This window comes from Pteronotus mesoamericanus, unplaced genomic scaffold (genome assembly GCF_021234165.1).
Source record: "Pteronotus mesoamericanus isolate MK-2021 breed Mesoamerican mustached bat unplaced genomic scaffold, CSHL_Meso_final contig_90, whole genome shotgun sequence".
Taxonomy (NCBI): domain Eukaryota; kingdom Metazoa; phylum Chordata; class Mammalia; order Chiroptera; family Mormoopidae; genus Pteronotus; species Pteronotus mesoamericanus.
The window spans coordinates 4,881,440-4,904,549 of NW_026555277.1; the positions used below are offsets into that span (position 1 = coordinate 4,881,440).

The following is a 23,110-nucleotide window of genomic DNA, read 5'->3' on the forward strand; positions in this document are numbered from 1 at the left end:
GTTGAAGGACTTTCACACAATTAACAAAAGTAGTCCAATCACCCCAGTATTTTCCTATGTTTTACATTTGGGGAGGACATGGAATGTGACGCAGGATGGTTTCATTCTTGGGCTTGGGTGGGGAGATGCTCTGGAGTGTGGGCGGGAACTGCATCTTCACTGGGGAAAGAGACATCTTCAGGTTGTTTAATGGGTCATTGTATTTTACTTTATTTTTTTTCTTTTCAAGGTATGCTAGTTTATATTTTTGCTGCGCAGTGGAAAATCAGGACAATGAACTTCTGACACTAGAGATTGTGCATCGTTATGTGGAGTTGCTGGACAAGTACTTTGGAAACGTAAGTTGTCCTGGCCCATTAGAATCCGCCAGTCTCCAACTCAGCTCTTCCATCAGTCTGTCTTTCCTCCCACTCGTTCTCTCTCCCAAGTGTACAATACGAATTGCATTTGTACTGAGGATCAGAACACCAGGCTCTCCCCACTTCTTGTAGTTCTTAAAGGATAGATTGAGAGGTTTCCAGAGGCAGGTCATGTCTCTGTCTTCAGACCACCGTGCTAGAGGTCTATTAAATGCACTAGAATGTAATTCCTTCTTTGTCATTGACGGACATCTCTCTTCTACTTTGATTTTCTATCTCTCTCTGGCTTCTTTTACTAAGTTACACATGTTCTTTAGTATTATTTACACATAAGGAAAAAAACACCAATAAAATAAACAAAAATAAAACCCCTTTGTTTCACATTGCTGTTATCTCCTTGCCTTTGCGGGCAAGTAATAAGTTACATGAGGTGGCCCAATCCTCCAAACCCATTCACTCTGCAGCTGCTTACAGCTTGGGTTCTACCTTTGCTGCTACCAGGAAATCAGTTATCACTGGCCCTTCCCCTGGGGCCAACACTAATGACTCTTCTTAAATCTACACCTGCCAAACCTCCCTGAAGCACTGGACCCTTGCTCATCACAATGCTTTCGTTCACTTTGCTCCTTTTCCCCGTGCCGTGACACCAAATTCTGCTGATGGCTGGGTTTCTGAAGGCCTCTCCTGGTTCCTTCCACTGAGCCCCTCCCACTGCCTGCTCTCTGAATGCGCTGCTGCTCTTCCTACTCTCTTGTGTACTTGATTTTCCCTCCTGGAAACCTGTTACTAGGCAACTCTTTCTCACTTTGCTGGAGATGCTCTTCGCTGCAGTTCTCATCGTCACCTGAGTCTTTACTGCGACAAGAAATAAACTCACCTTCCATCTTGCAATTGAATTTATTGTGTCCCCGGATCTTTTCATTGTTCTCCAGCCTTTACTAAAATCTACCTCTGTCTGTTCATATTGGACTGAAATTCATGTCCTTCTTTCCCGTCACTAGGCTAGGTTTACTGGGCATTACACGTTTGCTTCTCTTTTAAACCTCACCTCTGGCCCTCGCCTGGTCTGGTGGTCACCACCTTCCTTGCATAGACAGATCCAGGGTGACCTTCCCCCTCAGTCACTCTCCATCTATAATGAATAAAATTCAATCTTCTTAGCCTGGTATTTAAGCTCTCTAAACACTCGCCCCAGACCACTTCTCCAACTTTCTTGCTTCTCTCTCTTTACATCCCCAACATACCTGGTGCTCCCGTGATATGGACCAGCCTGGTATTGTCTTTAACTTGTACAGGATTGGCTTGACCACCAAACTACAGGTGTCTCGCGATCATGACCTAGGACTTATTTGTTTGTTTTTTCACTACTTATAACCAGCTCTGGACCAGATTTTAGCAAATGTTTCAGAAACAATTTAGTTCACATTCTGAGTAAATAAATCACTGAATTTGGAAAGTGTTTTCTTCTTAGCAATACTCTCCATATTCCCGTGCATGTTGAAGATTATTATTAAGTATTGTTAGGAGAGGTTATTTGCAGAAGAGTTTTCTGTAATTCATTTAGTAGAATGGGCAGCATTTGCAGTATTGGTTGGCATTCTATCAGATTTGTGGCAACATTTTTTATAGGGTGAGCACTTGAAGGGTTTTTGCAAGAATTTTCCTGCTGTCCCTTCTTCCCTCTCCTTTATTACCCCCTTTTCTTTCCTTTGTAAATTATGATAAGATTTAAAATGTTGCTTCAGGAACTTTCAGTTGTTGATTAGTGTACAGAAGTAATAAGTGGCTGCTAGATCACTTTTCTTTCTCTTTCTCCTCGTTCACTAAGTTTATTTTCATTTTTAAAAGAGAGATTTGTGAAGACTTAATAGCATATTTTTATATTTGATTATTTAATGTTATGCTTTCTGTCACTCAAATGACTTCTGACATTTTGGTGCTTTCTTTTGAAAAAGAACTCCAGACTTGGCCTTCTGCAAAGGCTGAGGGGGTTTTCCTGAGGCCTGGGTTGTCCCAGCATTCGCCTTCTCCCCCTCACTGGCGCACTCTGGTTTGGCCTGTTGTGTTTTTCTGGATTAATCCAACTATGATAATATGCATTGAGGCTGAATGTTGACCTGGATCTTATCTGACCAAATTTTGGGTATGCCAGGACACATGCCTTTCTCAAGAAGATTTGAACCACCTTCACTAATGCTGGGCTCATTTAGAGCACAAGGAGAGTCAGAATGAATTCTCATTTCTCGAACATTAATTTTTCATCCTATTTTGGCATACCTTTAGAAGCTCTTTGTCGGGAACCAAAATTTAATTCACTAAAAAATTCAATGAATCTTTCATTAAGCTAAGAGCAGCTAAGAGCAATTCAAGGCTATCTGCCCAGTAGGCGTTCAATTCTTATTAATTAACAGTGATGAGCAAAGCGTAGTGATTTTCGTTGACGTCATCTCAGGAATATTTCTCTTTGGTTTAATTTTCCTCTTGTGTTAATACTGAAGGTTTCCTTGAATTCTGCCCTCATGTTATCTAAGGGAAAACTTGGTACTAAGCTTCCCTTATATTTAGCTCTGGAAGAATATTACCTTCTGATGACAGATAAATCAAAATCTCTGGTTACTAATTTAAGTTATGTATTCTTTTTTTAGCACTTTTCAATTCCAAGGAGATTTACAAGGATTCACTAGTTAATCTTTCAATCTTCAGTAAGTAGCATTAACCCCAATTTATAGAGGCTAAGTAGAAATGCCTCAGAGCTTCACGGTAGATAAGGGTCTGTTCTGGGATTTAGATACCTGCCATATTTCCCCATGAAAAATGAGTTTTTACCAATGTGCTCAGAGGGTGTGGATGCTGCGTTCCCAGAGAGCTTGAATCTTGCTGTGGGGATTTTCCTGCTGTGAGAAGAGCCCTCTGAGCCTGCTGGATCCCAGTGACACTGGCTCACGAACAAGACCTATAATTTGGCCCATCACATACCTCTCTTTTACAGAGAAGAACAAAAATGACACTCAGAAACGTTAATGGGAATATTTATATACTTTGCTAAACTCATGAGGCTATTGTGAGAATCAAAGACACAGTGTAGTTAACACTACTTTGTAAACTGTCAGTTGCTCTGCAGTTACACCTTGCATTATGATTATTCTACATACAGTCTCATACATTCCTTGTATATAACTTGATACCTTTGGTATTTACTTTACAACAGAATCCTGTAAGGGAAGGTGCCTCTTAGATGCATCTAAAAGAATTTAGTTATTGAATACCAGAAATATTCTTGCTACATCACATATTCTGTTCTAAGAGAAGACCCTTAAACCAAATTAGACCGAAGCACAAGGCTTGAAGGTCAAAGATCAAGTTAAATTATCACTGTTTTCTGCCTTTTATAAGCTTTCCACCAGAATAGAGATATACCAAAAAAAAAAAAAAAAAAAAAAAAAAAAATTTAAAAAAAAGTGGCTCATGTGCTGAGTAACACAGAAGCCATGTGTTTTTGCATAATTAGATGGGATGAAGTTATCTGAACATCTGCTGTACTGAGATGGAGTGCTTAGGTGGAATTAGGAGTGTTTGAGTGATTAGGCACTAGCTGAAGAACCTGCATTTAGGCTAGGGTTCTCCTGAAATGTTCTCTCTTCTTTTTCTGCAATACAATAATCCCTCAGGGTTAGACTCAAGAAATAACCAGAGAGTAGCATTTTGGGGCTGTTGTATATGAAATAGCTGCTCATTGGTAACATTCTCTATCATGCCGTTAGAATTCATGTATCCATTTCCCTTGTGACCTAGAGTTAGTAACTGTATGTCCAAGTTGTGTGTGTACGCATTATGTGCTTGTGCAGTATGTCTGAGTGTTTTGTGTGCTTTTGGCTTTGCATGCCTCCTTACCTTATCCCGGCCCTTGAACTGAGCAGTGCAGTAAATTAATTGCCCCATGGCTGCTGGGGAGCTCGCCAGGCTTGGGGGAGGGGGGATGGCTGCTCTGAAAGTGGGGTATGATACGTTCTCAGAGAACTTGAATTAGTATCTGTCAGGTTCACTTTGCAGAATTCTGGCTGCTGTTTTCTCCTAATGAGGCTCCTGTCTGTCTTGGATTCCTGGTCTACACCTGCCTTGAACTCTGAGGTTCCTCAGCTCTTGCTACTGTAACTCCTGATTTCCTGCTTCTTCCAACCTCTGGTAACTGCTTATTTCTCCTACCTTCTTCCATGTGCATGATGCCTGTGCTTTCTTTTTGTTTATCTAGATTGTTTAAAATTGCAAAGTAATGCAAACTTTTATCTATCCTTCTAGACATATACTTTTAAAAGTAAAAATGGGATTGCATTATGCATATTATTCTGCAACTTTATTTTCCTCTTACAAGTCTCTCTTGGAGCTCTTTCCATGTCTCTCCATGAAATCTACCTCATTCTTTCCAACTTCTACATAGAATTCCACGGTATCCCATCCCATACCCAAGCAGGAGTATAGCATACACTATTTAAGCAATTACCTTATGGATGGACTTTGGGTTGTTTTCAATTTTTATTATAAATTAGGCTTCCATAATTTTTGTTCTTCACATATATATTGTGCACTAGTTTGAGTATAGCTTAGAAATAAATTCCTTGAGGAATTGTTGGGTCAAAGGATTTATATATTTAAAATCCAAAATGTTGACCCTCCAAAATGTTCTATAAAATTCACAGATTCCACCAACAGTGAGCGTGAGTACCTGTTTATCGACAGTCTCACCAGCAATGGTTTTTCTTAATTATCATGTGAAAATTAGTTTAATCTGCATTTCCCTGATTACTAGTGAGGTTGTACATCTTATATGTGTATTGGCATTTTTTCCCATGTCTTGCCTTGTCTATGAATTGCTTCTTGACAGCCTTCTTTTTGTTGTTCTGTTTGAGATGCTGGTCTTAGGGATTTGTGAGAATCCTTTCTGTATCATGGATACTGTTCTTTCTCCTCTGTCATCTATGTTGCAAATATTATCCCCATTCTGTTGCTGTACTTTTAACTTTGTTTAGAGTGCCTGGCCCACAATGCACTCTGATCTCTCCGTGTTTTTTCCTGGGCAATTAAGTTGTACTGTCATTCAAATACCTGGAATGAGTGTGTTCTGGAAGTAAAAGATAGCGTTTCTTAGCTGAGGACGTGTGCTTTTGTTATGGCTTTATTATTCCTCTCTCTGATAGTTGTTCTTAAGAGGGATCCCTAAAGGTTTGAATAGACTCTTATCTTAAATTGGTTTATATATGTGTGTGTGTGTATCTGTAGGTATATATATGTGTATATGTAGATAATTGTAAATTTATATGTATCATGTATGTATGCATATATATCTGTGTGGGGGGAGAGAGAGAGGCCCTTGAGGGAGGGAAGAGATAGATATAGATATACTATATACACACATGTTGAATTGATGCTATTTTTCAGTGAATGAAGAGACCATAACCTTTGAAGATGAGTTAGATGAGCTTTTCTGAGTTGCTCGTTTATTATAGTTATATTACATTCATTTGTTCTTATGTTTCTAGATTCAGTTGGATCTGTCAGCATGAACCATTTTCCTTGTGGAATCTGCAAGGTTATGGAACTAAATCCTGAATATATGGAGCACTTTGCTAATTGACATCCATTTTCTGTAAAGTTACAACATTCAATGGATTCAGGGAGCTGTTGGTCTCGGAAGCCATTAATCCCCAGCATCATAGGATCTGGGCCTGTATGGTGGCCGCCTAGTTATCCTGCAGACATTTATTGCGTTCTTCTGTGTGCCAGGTATCAGGCATATAACGGGCACCGAGACACGGCCCGTGCCTGAGCTCACTCCGTTGCGGGGGGACTGCTAAGTAAGCGTGCACCAGGGCACATAAAGGATGAAAGGAAAGAGGGTGGGGGCGGGGAGACGCTGTGCTTCTGACTTTTGCCTTTGGCCCTGAAAAATGAGTTTGGTTTTGCCAGAAGAATAAAGGAAAGGACATTTAGAGAACATTCCAAGAATTGCTGGAACGCAAAGGGCCCAGGCATGAAAGGATGTTGTGAGTTTGTGGAATGCGCGCCCGTAGTTTAAGGAGCAAGGGCTGACACGGAAGCCAGAGAGGAGGGCCCCAGGTGGGTCACAGAGAGTCCCGTGAGCCAGGCTGAGGGACTAAAACTCTGACTTAAATATAAAACCCTACACAGAAGGGGACCAAGATCAGCATTTTAGGAAAGGGTTAGTGGTCGTTCCCCTTGAGCAGGCACACACGCCACCTGGAAGATCATTGCAGTGGCCTCAATGTGGCAGGTGTGAGCAGCGGCTGTGACAGTGAAGAGAATGGGAAGGGGCTTATTTACACGATGAAATCAATAGGAATTGGTGACCAATTTGAAAGGCATGAGGCCAAGGGAGGGAGAGGAAAGAGGGGAGGCCGGAAAATAAGTCAAACTGTAGGATGCATTAGAATGTGCCACTACATAGAGGTGCACTTACTAAGGAAGAGAGGGACTAGATGAAGAGGAATGTGCTTGAGTTCAGTTTGGGACATGGTGACTTAGACCGAGGAATGCCCAGGCAGAGGCTAGTTAGCAGGTGAACATATTGACTAGGCATCTAGGTTTGTTAAGTACTTGCATGCTAGACAATCTTATTGACCATCTTACTCTCAATAAGACGGTTGATGTAGAGAGCCTTTGCCTAGGAGAATACATGAACTGCAAGGAAAATATAGGTTTAGGAGAATATATGTGTATGTATTCTCCCGAGAAACACCAATATTCAAGACGAAGTTGGATCGCTAGAATCTAACATGTAGGCAACATGCAGCGGAGGTGTTTGTTTTGCTAACTGGTATGTCCCAAGCACTCCATAAAAACCTCTTTTGTAAAAAAAAAAGAAAAAATTATTTTAATTTTCCATTACAGTTGACATATACTGTTATACTAGTCTCAGCTTTACAACATAGCGATTAGACATTTCTATACCTTAGGAAGTAAGGCCCTCCGCCCCCCCCACCAGCCCCGCCACCAATAAGACTAGTTCCCAGCTGAGATACTTCTTAAACAATGATGGTGACAGTGGTTCTCGACAGTGTCTGGCATCACTAATGTCACCCGGGACCCTGTTTGAAGTTCAGACTCACAGGGCTTTTTATTTTCCTATTTACATTTATTATGTTTTATCGTAATTTTTCCATTCCCATTTAGTCCCCTTATACTTCCCTTCCTCCGCCTGCCACAGTTGCAACGCTGTGGTCCATGAGCCCTTTTTCCTTTCTGCTCTATCTCTGCGCCCCTGACCCCCTCCACCGCTGCCCTGAGCTGTCAGCCTGCTCTCATCCATCGATGAGTCTGTCTCCATTTTGTTTGTTAGTTCAGTTCATTCATTATATGCCACATACGAGTAAAATCATGCAGTATTTGTCTTTCTCTCACTGGCTTATTTCGCTTAACGTATTGCTCTGCAGGTCCATCCATACTGTCACAAAGGGTAAAATTTTCTTCTTTTTTTATGGCCAAGTAGTATTCCATTGTATAAATGTCCCATAGTTGTTTTATCCACTCATCTATAGATGGACACTTGGGCTGCTTCCATATCTTGGTGATTGTAAATAATGCCACAGTGAACACAGGTGTGCTCATTTACAATCAGTGCTTTGGATTCCTGAGGATATATTCCCAGGAGTGGGATCCACTTTTAATTTTTTGAGGTATCTCCATACTGCTTTCCACAGTGGCTGTGCCCATCTGCATTCCCACAAACTCTCAGGTTTTACCCAGACCCACTGAATCAGAAACTCTCGCCTTGTGTGTTTTAATGAGGCTTCTGGACTGTGATTTAGACACAATCTGAAGTTTGAGAGCCACTGGCCTGTGACATAATTTTGAGAGAAACTAGCACAACTGAGTTCTGAAGTGTGAGTTTCTGAGGGCCCTAACGCTAGGAGCCCAGGTCCGCCGCAGGAGAAGCGCAGCGCTGCCCTGCGCCTGCGGCGCGGCAGGGCTCGGCTTTCCCTTATGCGGGTGTGCAGCTGAGCGGAGCGGCCTCATTCCTCCACCGAGTCTCAGATTTCTCGTTCTGACGTTAAATATTATGTAAGGACGTGCTCTGTTTTCATAGAATGTGATTTCACTACTTTATGCATGCATGCATTTATTTTTAAATATTTTTATTTATTTATTTTTAGAGAGAAGGGAAGGGTGGGAGAAAGAGAGGAAGAGAAACAGCGATGTGTGAGACTTACACCGATTGGTCACCTCTCCCATGTGCCCAACTGGGGACCTTGCCTGCAACCCAACCATGTGTCCTGACCAGGAATCGAACCGGCAGCCTTTCAATTCTCAGGCCGGCACTCAATCCACCAAGCCACACCAGCCAGAGTGTGCTACTTTCATTAAAGGCCTACAATTCCCTCGTTCTATTTTCTGTCCTTAACATACTATCTGATATTTTTATCTTTGGCATGCCACATGGATGTAACTTGAAGAAGCTTGAGATACTGGCAAATGTGTCTTGGTAACACTGCTGCACATTTATCAAAACATTTATCTGTTTATTTATTTATTTATTTTAAAGATTTTAATTAATTAATTTATTCTTAGAGAGGGAAGGGAGGGAGAGAAACATCAGTGTGTAGTTGCAGTTGCATCTCATGTGCCCCCTACCGGGGACCTGGCCTGCAACCCAGGCACGTGCCCTACACTGGGAATCGAACCGGCAATCCATTTGTTTGCAGGCTGGCGCTCAGTCCACTGAGCCTCACCAGCCAGGGCTCAAAACATTTATTGTTGTTGTTGTTGTTTTGTTTTTTTTTTGTCCTACCAGGTCTGTGAGCTGGATATTATCTTTAATTTTGAAAAGGCTTATTTTATCCTGGATGAATTTATAATAGGTGGAGAAATTCAGGAAACATCCAAGAAATCTGCTGTCCAAGCCATTGAAGATTCTGATATGTTACAGGAGGTCAGTGCTCCGTTTCTTACGCGGTGGGAAAAGATGATGATGATGATGCATGTGGCGCTGGTGGTTGCGGCGGCGGCGGCGGTCTGCCGCGGTCATGGTGATGGTGGAGGTGATTACGGTAATTATATATTAGCCGACACTTATTGAGTGCTTATTCTGTGCTGGCTACAGTGTCTAAGCAATTGATGTATTAATTTATTTAATTATCACAGCAACTCTAAGAGGTAGGTGATATTGTTACCTTCATTTTAAAGATGAGGAAACGGGCACAGAGAGGTTAAATGACCTGCCCCACGTCCCACAGCCAACGAGTGTGGAATAAAGATTTGAACCGAGGCAGTTGGGCTCCACAGTCTTTGCTTTTCCTGTTTGAGCGTTGTAGTGAAAATACTTCACTATCAAAAAGCTATCAAATACTTGGTGATATTCTTTTCGAGAAAAATTTTATGAGAGGTAGAAAAAAAGACTCTCATTAAAATATCTGTGCTGCCCTGGGAAAGGAGAATAGCAGTACGTTGTTATTTCATTGGCCAGGGCTATTAGAGCTGTATTATTGAAGATGGCATGTATCATTTTAATTAAAATTCCTTACACCTCCTCAGGAGGCTGCACGTGCGCTCCGATTTGCATAAACAAATTGGGACCACGGTGGCTAGCTTTCCAAGGTGTAAGTGGGCCCTGAACCATCCCTTTGCCTGCGCTCCTGACCCTGTGATACTCATAAAGTGGAGTGGGGCTTTTCTTGTAGATGCAGTCCAGTTTTGCATTGTACCTAATAAAGGAACTTACCTACGTTACTCCCTTCAGTTTCCCCAGGGACACTGGGAGAAATGGCGCTTCGCCCCACCTACTTTGCCCTCCTAAATGAGGTCATCCAGCCCAGCCCTGCTACCTCTAGGTACTTCTCCCTACAGCATCCTGGGATCTTGCCATCTTTCTATTTTTGTAAGAGCAGGTCAAGAGATTCCGGAGTATTATAAATCTTTAAAAAATTGACGTTAAAGCCATTCTTCCTGCTGTTTGAAAGTAACAGGCTGACTAAGTTAATAAAACACCGTGAGGTATGATTTGCCAGCAACTGTGTTTGCACATCTTTGGGCTGATTACTTGCTCCTGCGCATCTCGGGATCCAGGCTTTGGACACCGGGAACACTGTCTGTGTGAGGGAGTACCCATCAGCCTCTGCTTGCGCCTGTGAGGAAGCCAATGCTTTAGCTGCTAGAAGTGTGCTCACCTCAAAAAATGCACATAAACTTTCTGATGTTTACTTGACTCTCTCCAAATGTCATAGGAAGGGAATTCTACGAGGTATTTGAGAAAGCAGCAGTTTGGGAATTCCACAGAACAACCTTTGTTAAAATATGCCAAGGGATTATTGATCATTCTATCCCCAAGGTCCTCACTGTGGAACCTCCTTATAGGATAAACAGACTTTAAACAGGGTCCTTTAGCACTTTAGTAATTAAAGTTTCTTGAATTGGGGCCAAGACACAGAGGAGCTATTTTGAATCCTCCCTTCTGCAGGAAAACGTTTTAAAGAGCTTGCAGTGTATCTGGTATTTCTAGTTCCATTTTAATCTGGGAAGCAGGTATTTCAAGAGAGAACCCTTTCACAATTAAACTCTGCTTGGTAGTTTAGGTCCCTGGTGATTGAGGGGAAGGTCCTCACGGGGTGGTCTCAGGGGACCCCCCCATCAGCCCCTGAATCCCCGTAGTGAACAGGCAATGCCATGGCTGTCCTCTAAATCTCACTGAGCAGCACTGGCCGGATCGAAACAGCATTATCGGTATTCTGATACAGGCCTCTGGTGCTGAAGCTAAATCAATGAAAATTTGGGGAGGTAGTTGAAAAATCGAATTTGTATATCTGATTTGTTTTGTATGTCTAGTCAGAGAAGCTTAGAATGAATGAGCACGAGTCATATAATTGCATAAAGAAATATATTACTGCTTTCTTTTATGCCTGTCCTTTGGACCTAAGCACATATTTGCAGTTACCAAAGATGAAGGGAGGCCTTTTAAGATTGCTTTCACTTTGGCCCGACTGAAAACCTGCAAGCAGCCCCTGGGCCTTTCCCTCAATTCCTACCTAATGAATGGCTGTCTCCCCATGTTTAGGAAGAGAATACATAGTCTTAAATCTCCAAATGCTGAAAACTTATTCTGAGTGTACAGGGGCAAGACGTTGATAATGTGGAAATAAATGACCAGTTTAATTGGTTGGGGATGACTTTAGGCTGTGTCTTATTTTGGAGGTAACAACTAAGCACCGCGGACAACAGGTACAAAGTGATTAGAAGTAAAAAGAAGCTCTGAAAGAAGATAGCGACCTCCAATTGTAGAGGTTGCAATTCCTGAGGTTACCATGGAGACAACAAGAGAAGATGTTTTGACTAGAGAATAAGAAAGTTTAGAAGGGATGGTCAAGCGGTACCTCATTAGCTCCAGCTAAGGATACCTTGCATGTGTATGTGTAGATACATGGGAAATGAATAGGTGCGTCCCCACGCTGTCACCCGTAAAGCAAGACCATGTTAGCAGCCCGGCCCCCCATAATGCAGTAAGAGGTCGTAGCATGCCCAGTGTGGAACGTCCAAGATACACTGCAGCGCCAGATGGGTAGCAGGAGGGATCCAGGATACAGGCTCTCTAGTCGTCTTGCAAAAGGTCAGGGCAGAGCTCTTTAAAGTTGTGCCAGCCTTCAAAGCCTGTTCTGACTGTTAAAGTAGCAGGCTCAAGACAACACCAGCCTCGTACGTCATTGGTTCATGTAGCACGGCTTAGGAAGGGCAGCCTGTGAAGGCTTTAGCAGGCTGAGTTAGCCAGTGGCGGGAAGCAGTGCCAATGACGAGTGAACTGGGAAGTCCATGAGATGACCGCTCCGGGGCCTTTTGCTGGCCTAGGCCCCTTCCAAGGCTGCAGGCTCACTATGGTCCAATTCATCAAGGTATCTTAGCTGCAAAGAATATGCAGCCAGACAATGAATAGAAAATGTTATAGTGGTACTGTCAGGCACTTAATGATTGAAATCCTTATGTTATTGTTCTGGACTTTGCGATAGATGTCATCTTTTTAAAAATTTATAATTTACTATCATTTTTTCCTCATTTTTAATAAACTTGATGCCCAATTTTATATTTGTAACTTTGTATTTTTTAAAGTGGTATAAATTTTAGGTGCCACGAAACAGGCCGGGGCCTCTGGGCCAACGCGATGTGCTTGCTGAGTTGAACGACATGGGCGGCTTCTGTGGTCGGAGATGCAGGGCAGAGGTCTCAGGCTGTGGGTCTGGGCCAGCCCTCATCTGCAGTAGAGGGTGTGGGAGCCTGACAGGGAGGTGTGGATGGTGGACCACCGTATGTTCAGCCGGGGAACGCTGGCCTTCGAAACAAGCTGGTGGAGACCAGTCAGAACACCTGATTTGTAACCCTAGTCTCCTCTGAGCAATCTTGCTGGGCCTTGGCCTTGGTCTCTTTGGCCCATGCTGGTTAACGGTCTTCTTGGCAGGCGCAAGTGAATCACACACGCTGGGGGTCAGGCTTCAGAATGCACTGAGCACTGCAGATGGAGCTGCCAGAGGCAGGGGTGTTACCTGGGGCTCCCCCTTGGTCTCTCTACTGATTTAGTCCAGAATCCACTCTATTGTACATATATATGTGTGTATATATGTGTATATATTTACATATATGTGTGTATATTAAAAAAATAGAGAAGAGTGCAAAAGTCCATCTTTCATCCATTGTAAAGGGCTTGCAACATCGCTGTAACTTTGAACTCTGCCTGTAATTGTGAACCCACTCAAACATTCCAAAAAGTGCTGGGAGAACAATTATGGCCTTGTGGCATATTAGCAAGTTTGATAACTGTTGAAGAAGATGAAGAAACATAATGTGTATGCTTTGGAGGAAAACCTCATCGAAACTGCATGGCAGGAAATCTTAAGAATTAGGGTTGTTTATTTGTTATAGCTTGGCAATAAATGTAAGAAAGACGTCTGTACAATATCTGTAACAATAAATATGTTGTACAAATAGAACTCGGATTTCTCTCATACACATGCCTGGCGAGAGTCCTCGCAATCATTTTAGCAGACATACTTATCTGAAGTCTGCAGTGATATCTTGCAGCTGTTGCATGCTTCTTTATCAGACATTCATTTTGTGATCCAGGTGGGTTTCTCCTGTTGACTGTTAGTACCAGCCACATGGAGGTGTATACAAATTATACTCAAACTTCGAGTCTTCTCTCTTGATTAGAATGCAGATATTTATGTCCACATACACTTTTCAAAACTGCTTTTCAGTAATGGCAAAGGAATAAGTAAAAGCACAAAAAAGATTCCACAGTCTGCTAAAGGTTGTGGCTTAAGGAAAAGCTGTTCTAATCTATTGTTCTCTTTCAGACACTGGAAGAGTACATGAACAAGCCTACATTTTAACTGTGCGCCTCCTTGGAGGCTCCGAGCACCACAGGCTGTGGATTTGTCCAGAAGCAATGCCTTGCCCAAGTGACTGAATAGAGCCTCCAGCACCATGCCAAAAAGAACTTAAAAGGGATTTTTTTGTTAACTAGCAGAAATTAAAGTTGTTTAACATAATGTATTTATCATTATTACATGTCTGTATTATATTGTATGTGATGACTGATTGTAGCTCTGGATGTTCACAGAATTGCTTCATAACTCAGTAGACTGAACGTTTTGTTTGCAATGTGTTAGCTCCTTGTAATATTCTAAGCTAATTTAAATGCATTTGTTGTAGTGTGTTTTTGCTGCACTTGGTCCTCTTACTGACAGGCTGAAAACTGTATTGTAATAACTCATGATTTAGAATGTAAAGTAGCAACACTTTTCTAAATATTTAGCTTTTAAAATTGTATGATGGATAATTCAAAATCATGTTAATTAGTCCAGAGTTTATACATAATGTTAGACATTTTTAATACACTTAATAATAATAATGTAATTTCAGTCCAGATACAGTGTATCTGGTTTTAATGTCCTGAATTTATTTATTTGTCAGGGTTGGAGTGAAGGAGAATAACCAAAGATATTATAGGGGTGAAGTGTTTCTGAGGCCTTGGAAGGTCCTCTCATGGCTGAGGTTTTAATTTTACTTTTTAATTGAGTATAAAAACACAATAAACTCATGTTTTCTACAAACTCTATATATTGATTAAGGTTTTTAGACATCTGAAGATACAGTGTCTATGACTTCCTTCATTATAAAATAATAGCATAATAGAGATTAATAACAATAGTAATAATTATTACTACTACTCAGTAATCTTATATATTTCAAGCACTCTTAGTTGCTTGAGAGATTTTGTTTCAAGTACATTTTAATGTATTTCTAAGATATTTGAAAACTTACTGTTCGTTAGGCTTACTTAGAGCATTTAATACAGGGTGAGCAACAGTAGGTTTGTAGTTCATATGGAAAATAATATAATAATAACTAATAATACAAGAATGAACTGTTTCATGTACTCATAACTGCAAACTACTTTTGCCCAACCCTATTTTATTGCTATCTGGTGGAGGCCTTTTCTCCCTTTTTCTTTCATCACCTACCCCAAAATATTTGCTGCTGACCATCATTGCGAATATGTCCCATTCATGCTTCCTGGAATGGAAGTTCTATGTAACGAGGTAGTAAATGTCATCAGACATTGTATGGAAGTAGCTGGTAATGTTTGGTCTTACTGCCCCACTTTTATGTCTTACCCGTGCATGTGCTATGTGAGTGTTGAGGTCTGGTATCATGTGCACTGGAGCGGGTAGGGACCTTCGAGTGCTTTTTCTAAGAGTGTGATTTCTATTGGGTTTTCTAGGTGATCTGATAGGGTAGACTTTAGAGAACTTGAGGGAGAAAGGTTCTCATTGATTTCTCTTACCAGAGATATTTAGGGAAGAATGGCAAGGCAGGAGCAGCAGAACTGAAGGAAAAATCAACCAGTTTCTCAACAGAACCATCATTAAGTGGACAAAACTCAGATTAGTATGCGAAGTAATGATTGGGCTTTCAACATCTAACGTTTTCTCAATTAATCATGTAATTACAATTATGGCATCAGACTGGAGTTTGACTATCATTTTTGATCACTTTGTTTACCTACTTATTCAGTTTGTGGTTTAGCTTTTTGTTGTTGTTATTGATATGGTGGAACTCTTTTTAAAAACATTTTGTAAAGATGGACTTTGAACATGATTTTTTATGTGTTTTACATTTTAGACATTGTCTAGCTATTTATAGACAGGGCTTCTCAGGCCTTACGTCAGCATCACCCATAGAAAATGAGTATAATACAGTATGGCATACTAGGGTAAATTTGAGGGATTTTGGGGACATCTTCATGGGCCTTGGTGAAAATAATCATTATACTTTCTTTATATTCTATAATTATAATAAAACTACCAAGTGAAAGGAAAGATACTACATATTAAATTTTATAAAATGTCTGAATAAAATGTTATAACATTTTTAAGTGAGGAACTTGAGTGTGCTTTCATGAAGAGATATTTAAAAAAATCAGATTTCATGCTTGAAATTGTTACCCATAATTCCTGGTAAATTCACTGTAATAAGACCTCTTCATTTTCTTGGTGCTTGTCATCACAGACAAACTTCACAAGTATGTGACAGCAAATGATGAAATTACTTTGTTTCTGTTGACTTCTTTCTCACCTTTCACCCACATTTTGATAATCTAATCTCTTTACCAATAGTTAATCATGTAGTCATTCTTTAAGGCTAGTAAATCCTTTTCTTTCATTAACTTATATAAAGCTGGCATTGTGATAAAGCAAATGAATTTTTATAATCATATATATATTTATTTTTTAAGAAAAGTTTATTTTTTATTGTATTTCTTTCCATTACCATTTCTCTCTTATTCCCTCTTCTACCTCCACCCATTGAAGCAGTCGGAGGGTTAGCTCACATTTGGAACCATGGGTTCTCATAATTCTTCCTTTTCTTCAGCCTTAATGTTTTATTTACGTCAAAATATTATCAGCTAAATTATGCTGACACCTTTTAGTAAACATCCATTTAACACACAGGATTAGTGAACATTTTAAACATCTGTGAGTAAAAAGTATGAAGCAATGCTCTCTTGTAAGTTATAACAATATCCGGTGTAGCTCATGAGGCCCTACTAACAATGGCAAAGGCCCACGTCAGTCACGTGATTGCCAAATTGCTCATTTTACCAGCCCCCATGAAAACTCTCAGCGTTTCCAAAGGGAAGAAGAAAAGTGTCACTTTTGAATAATGTTATTAGTAAACAGATAGGGGACATGTCAAAGACATGGAAATAATTCTAATCTAGACGACAGTTAAATCATAAATGTATCATCTCAGATTAATCTACCCTTGTTAAGAACTACACTGAGAAATGCTTAGAACACTTTATTTTGTAAGTAACAAAACAAACTAGTTAACAAGTTATAATGGGAACACTACATAAATTAGTACTGATGGCACAAATTCAAGGTGAAAACCTTGAGATTTAGTTAATATCTGAGTTTATTCACAAAGAACTAAACAAAAGTAAAAGTTCATCAGTAGGCCTGAATTCCATATTAAATAGTACTATCAAAACGTGTATCTGACATAGCCCTACTGTTATAGGCTTTTCTGTTTTTCGCCTTACCTGACAAAAATAGATTATCATTGTTTAATACCAAAGTACATTTTCTGTGAGATTTTTCAAGTTTGTCAAGTGTTAAATGAGAATTGAAAAAATTCTAATAACCTTTTTGCATTATTGAAAAACGGTCACTGGCTTGCTTTACTTTCATTCCAGAGCATCTGATTGAACTTAATCCAAAATTTCAGCAACCATGTGGAAAAATGTATTAACATTTCTGAAAAGTAAAATTAAACAGAGCTCACCAGTGATGTTTCATGGGATAATAACATGAATCCTAAAGAATTATTAGATACAGAAGAACATCTGTGTATGTTTGAAGAGAAGCTTTATCATTATTTTAAGGAATTTGATATGGAAAAAAAGTTTGAACAAATTAAAAATTAACTTGCTTTTCATGGACATGTACCACAGAGGTGATTGCAGGGGGAAGAGGGTGGGTGTAGGTGGAAGAGGATATAGGGGAGATAAATGGTAAAGGAAAACATGCAATAAAAAATAAACTAAAAAATATATATAGCATTATAAAAATTCACTTGCTTTATTACAATAAATGCCAACTTTACATAAGATAATGAAAGAAAAGACGTTAGTTTTAAGGAATGATTGCATAATTACAGGTGAATGGATTAGATAATCAAAATGTGGGTGGATGGTGAGAAAGAAGTCAACAGAATGTTAGACTTTGGCGCTCTGACTGGATGGCTCGGTTGGTTGGAGCATCATCTCATACACCAAGAAAGGTTGCGGGTCCCATCCACGGTCACAACACATACCTAGGTTGTGATTTGGAGCCCTGGGTGATGTTTCCCTCTCTCCCCTTTCCCCTCTCTAAAAAAAAAAAAAAAAAAAATCAATAAAAACGTATCCAGTGAAGCTTAAAAATAAAAGAGTTAGACTTTGGCTAATTATAATATTAAAAGCCAAACTGAATTGGTAGGTGGATGAATAAATAGACCAAGGCACATAATAAAAAAATGAATAAAATCAATTATGTGCTATTTGGAATAACCTCATGTGATAATAGTTGTAAAGAAAACAACGTGTAAGTACTTTTTCTATTAGTTCAAAACTATTTAAAATGTAAGAGCATAGAGCAAATTAAGGTGAAAGAAAATTTAACTCATAAAGTAAAAATCCAACGAGCTTATTATTTTAGGAAGTGTTAAAATGTGTAGACACTCTGCTCTCTGTGCATTCTATATTCAAAATCTTATGAGCCAAAATATATAATTGGTACACTTAGGCATTTTTCTGAGGCAGCCATCCAAACACTTCAAATATAATTTGAACTTGTGAACTTCTGAAGCAATGGAAAATAGTGGTTTAATTTTCTTTTTCTAAATCTGTATGATTTTTAGCCATGGGTTTCAGAGCTAGCAAGTGGGCCAAAAATCACTGGTTGGAATAGTCTGAGCCATATGATTAGATATCATATTTATGTTTAAAGCATCAGCATGGACTAGGAACTGGGGACCTTCCGGCTAGTCCCGGATGTCCCACCAACAAGGTTCATGAACTTGCTCTTTGGAATGAATGGAATGCCGGAGTCAGACGGGAACTTGGAAGTGAGCTAATCTGAACCACTCCTTATACACAAGAGGAAAGAATAACCAATACACCAACAATTACGCTTTGATCAGGTCCCAGTGCTAGTTAGTCCATTGTTTAATCAAACCATGTCTTGATCAAAGTGTCCCCTCATGGAAGTATTTGATGAGCCTGTGTACTGGTATGAAATACATGCAGAATGACATCCGAGCATGTTTTTAACCCTTTTAAATGACACAAGTGAAGTACATTGAGTGCACTTTAAATGAAGGGTGCCTTACACGAGGAGAGAGAAGTGCTACTCCAGGAATGCAGATAAAAGGTGAATTACCAGATTTTCTTGTTTAATTTTGGAGGTGGAATTTCTTACATGTTTCAGAGGGAAGAGTATTTTTATTTTTATTTTTAAATTTTTGTGGCTGTTGAATCAGAAGGACTAGTGTTTGGGAAAAAAAGATCACTGCCTTCTATGACTATTTTCTGCACTTAGCTAAGGCTTCTCATTTCAACTTTGTCGGAATCTACCTATGAAGTAAGACCTTCATGTCTGGTTCGGAGCCCTGGAGCCAGGGCTGAGTGAAACCAAACACTGCTTGAAAAATGAGGCAGATACCAGCTGCTTATTTACCAAATCATTTGCTGCTTCCTGTGGGGCACACAGCTCAACTTCAGACTTGGTTGAAGTTTGGTTTCTCCGTGGCAGACTCATGGCCAATGGATTGTGGGTTGAACTAGCATATGCCCAACAGCAGACCTGACTCATACACACCCTCCCACGTCATCCTCCATTCTCCCTCTTTCCCTGTTTGCAGCTGCAGGGGGACACTCCAGGATCCAGAGAAGCCAGAGCCATGAGACGGAAGATACTTAAAAAAGCTTGTCAAGGAAGACAACCAGGAGCCACACCGGACTGAAATGTGTGTCCGAAATAAACTTCTAGTGTGTTAAGCCACTGAACTCTCGAGGTTGTTTGTTATAGCGTGAGTCTGCCCTAATACATGAAACAATTATGGGCTACCATCAGTACGATGTGGATACTTATAATCAAGTTTATTTTCAGAGAATGAAAAAATATAGCAGCTTTTAGAGTTAATACAAGCAACAAAGTATGGGTCCCAAGAACCCATACCAGAGCCTGACACACAGTAAAATAGCAATACATATTTGCTGAATGAAAGTTGGATGATGAAAGATTAAATTCAACATGGCAGTCACTTGGCTGGAGGAGCTCCTATGATAGAAGTAAAGTGATCAAAATTCAAAATGAGCACTGACCAGTGGTACCATAAAGATATATGCTATTTCTTGTCAAATAAGAAACAAGAAAACAAGTGGGTTGGGACCAGAAGTTGAGTGTCCACATTCTCAAGCCAGATTTGTACCCCCTACTTTTACTGACAGGCCTCTATAGTCCTCTATGGTCCCCCTGTGCCCCCCAACAATCCGGTACTGGAAGAGGGAAGGGTGGAGTGTCAACTCCCTTGTTGGAGCAATGCTCTGAGCTCCTGGGGTGTGAAGCCAACAGGCTCAGGCTCCCCAGTTTATTAAGCTCCATGTCTAATTCCCTTTGCTTCCCTTTCCTTTGTTAGTAATTAGCTAGCTCACTCTAGCAGAAGGTGGTGTTTGCCATAGGAATGATTGAGTACCAATTACAGTTCACACTAGACCTAGCTAAGATACTACTCTAAGTGACAAGAAAGGCAGTTTCTAGCATTTGTTTGTTTGTTTGTATTTAAGTTTTATTTAGAACAGATGCATAGGTAGGGAAGGAGAGATAGCAGTAAAGAAGAAAATTATATTTCATGTTGGTAAGTATAGTCACCATATGTTTGATTCTTTCATTTCATCCTCTTGTCTATAGGTGGAAAAGTAGTAAAACAAGAATTTTAAATGAACTGCAATTGTGAAAGAGACCTGAGAGTCAAGTTGAATTATTTTATTTTTATTGATTTTTAGAGAGAGATAGAGGAGAGAAAGAGAGAGGGGCACACATCAGTATGTTGTTCCACCACTCATACATTCATTGGTTGATTCTTGTATGTGCCCTGACTGGGGATTAACCCCACAACCTTGGCGGATCAGGATGACACTCTAACCAACTGAGCTTTCCTGTCGCAAATGCATGTGCTAGGCCCTTGGCCTGAAATATCCCACCTTTTTCTTTTCTACCTTGAGGGTGTCCTGCTCGCTGTTGAACTGGCAACTCTTGGTCACCACCCAGGCCTCAGTTCAGATGTCAGCACCTGCAGAACAGCTCTCATTACATCCTTCCCCCGGATTAATGACTTGTATGCAACAGGAGCAGAGAACATGTGGTTTGTTGATATGTCATCATACATTGATAACAAGGCACATTGGAACAGGGTGTGCCTCTTCTTCCAGACAGTCACTTCTTCAGGACAGAGGCTGTGAGCTTCCTATTGTTATCTAGATGGTAACTTCATATTTGCTGCATAAATATATATGTCACATTTTCAAACTTTAGAGTTGAAACTGTGACCATGGGGGCCCCACCAACCATATCCTCCTGGTCACAGTTGACTATAGACTATAGTCCCACTCTCCCTTTTTAATGCTCTAAGATTGTTGAAAGAGCCACTTGAGGAGATATATCATTTTCTCTGATTATCACTTGTACAGGAAAGTGTTAACTCAGCAGGTCTGTGTTGCTCCAGTCCTGCACACTCCAAATAAACACCTGCCTCCACAACTGGCTGGCACTTGGGAGACAGCTTCTGAGCCCTTGGAATACTGTGCCAGATAAGAGTGTTTTTGCATGCCTGTGAGCTTGGGCCAGGCCGTACAATTACTATTCTAACAATGTGGCTTAATGTGAACACCATTTTGCTCTGGGTTGGGGGCTGGAGACTGAGTAGCTGAAATCAGTCACATGGGTTCCACGTACTTATGTGACTGAACCCCCAAAATCCCTGGATACCAAGGCTCGATGAGCCTCCCTGACTGGCGGCACTTTGCATGTGTTGTTGCACTAGGTTGCTGAGAAAATGAAGCATATCCCTGTGTGACAGCACTGAGGAGGGTCCCTACGAGCTTACGTCTCCTGCACTTGTTCCATGTGCTTTCTCCCTTTGCTGATTCTATTCTATATCCTTTTACTACAATGAACTACCACTGTAACTAGAATAGCTTCTGAGACCTGTGAGCCCAATGAATCACTAAGCCTTAAGCGGGTCTTAGGGACCACCTTCCAACTTCGGTTGCTATACCTCAGTAGTATGGTATATGAAAACAAATAATTATAGTGACCAGCAAGGGGAGAGCCTGGTGTTTTGGGGGTAGAGGGCAACGGGTTCTTTGAAAAGGTTCTGTCTTTCTTCTGCTTTCCTGGGGTTCTGCAGTTAGAGCCAGAATTGGCAAGGCTGGGGTCAGGAAGCCTTGCTTCTTCTAACACAAAATGTACCTCTACGTTCCCAAAAGAAGGAGATGAAATAAAGAGTAAATATATATATCTGGAAATTTTTGAAGATTTGGGGGCTCTAACTCTGCCCAGGGCAGCTTGTTCACCAACCTTCCTAGCATCCTTTGGGCAGCAAGAAAGGCAGCCCTGCATGGGAGCGAGTGGAGAGGTGGCCTTTGTCAACCTTGCTGACTGTCGCAACCCTCTAAGACCAGGGAAATCTCTTTATGTATTCCATTTGATAAACTCTTGAAATCAGCCCTTGACATCTCTGAGTTTATTAGTAAGGTGGGTTTTGGACTCGGAATTTCAGGGTTCGTATTCTGATGCTGTTACTTGCCTATGGTGACTTTGGGCAGATAACTTCTGCTTGTCTCAGCATCCTCGTCTGTGTCTGGATAGGGTCTGGTACCTAGTACGTGCTCAATAAATGTTAGCTGCTGTCATCGGTTTCTATTCTGGCTCTATCTGATAGGCAGCAGAAGAGCTGTCCTAACTATAGTGTTGAGAAGAAGGTTTATGTTGCCTAAAATAGCTTTATGGAGCTGAGACAAGGATGGAACTGGGTCAGCATTTTGAGAGTGGATGACAGAAATTGCACTTAAATACCATTTCTTACATAGGCTATTCGAGGAAGAGGATTTCTTCATGGCAAATAGGCTGGAGTGTGTCCCTGGTGGATTTCTTCCTCCTCCCCCGCCCCCCCGACCCTGTTCTCCTCCTCTGACTTCTGCCAGGGCTGTGGTGGGCTCTATGGGCAGAAGCTGGCCCGGACACATTCCTCACTTCACCAGACAAAGCAAGCGTGAGACTAACATCATCCCGGAGGCCAAGGGGGCAAATCTGACAAGACAGAAACTCTAATCATAGGCAAACTCCAGGTTTAAAATAGTCTCTTCCTTTGACATAGTCAGGATAATCCCCAAATGATAAAGCCTATTTTTACACAGGTTTGAAAGGCCATAGGCCAGTTGTGTTCCCCAGAAACAGAATGTCATCAGTGTGCTGGGGGACCTTACATGACACAACTAGGCTGCTCCTTTACAGAAGAGTTAAAAAAAAAAAAAAAAAGACATAATGGGCCATTTAATTTCTCTGGGGTCATGACTCCATTTCTGACCTCAAAAGTGTTAGCAAGATGGACATGTTTAAAAAAACAACAACAATAAGAATTCTTAGCACAAGTGT

The 23,110-nt window shown here is 40.7% G+C and overlaps 1 protein-coding gene across 1 annotated transcript in view; it reads left to right on the top strand.

Annotated features, from left to right (window-relative positions):
• The window catches only part of AP1S3 (adaptor related protein complex 1 subunit sigma 3), a 53,444-nt gene extending 39,524 nt beyond the window's left edge, over positions 1-13,920 (top strand). Inside the window, exons 3-5 of the mRNA XM_054586130.1 lie at positions 230-338; positions 9,163-9,300; positions 13,703-13,920. Of these exons, the coding sequence (XP_054442105.1) occupies positions 230-338; positions 9,163-9,300; positions 13,703-13,738 (283 nt within the window). The 3' untranslated portion in view covers positions 13,739-13,920. The remainder of the gene's footprint in view (positions 1-229; positions 339-9,162; positions 9,301-13,702) is intronic.
• Positions 13,921-23,110: the final 9,190 nt, after the last annotated feature.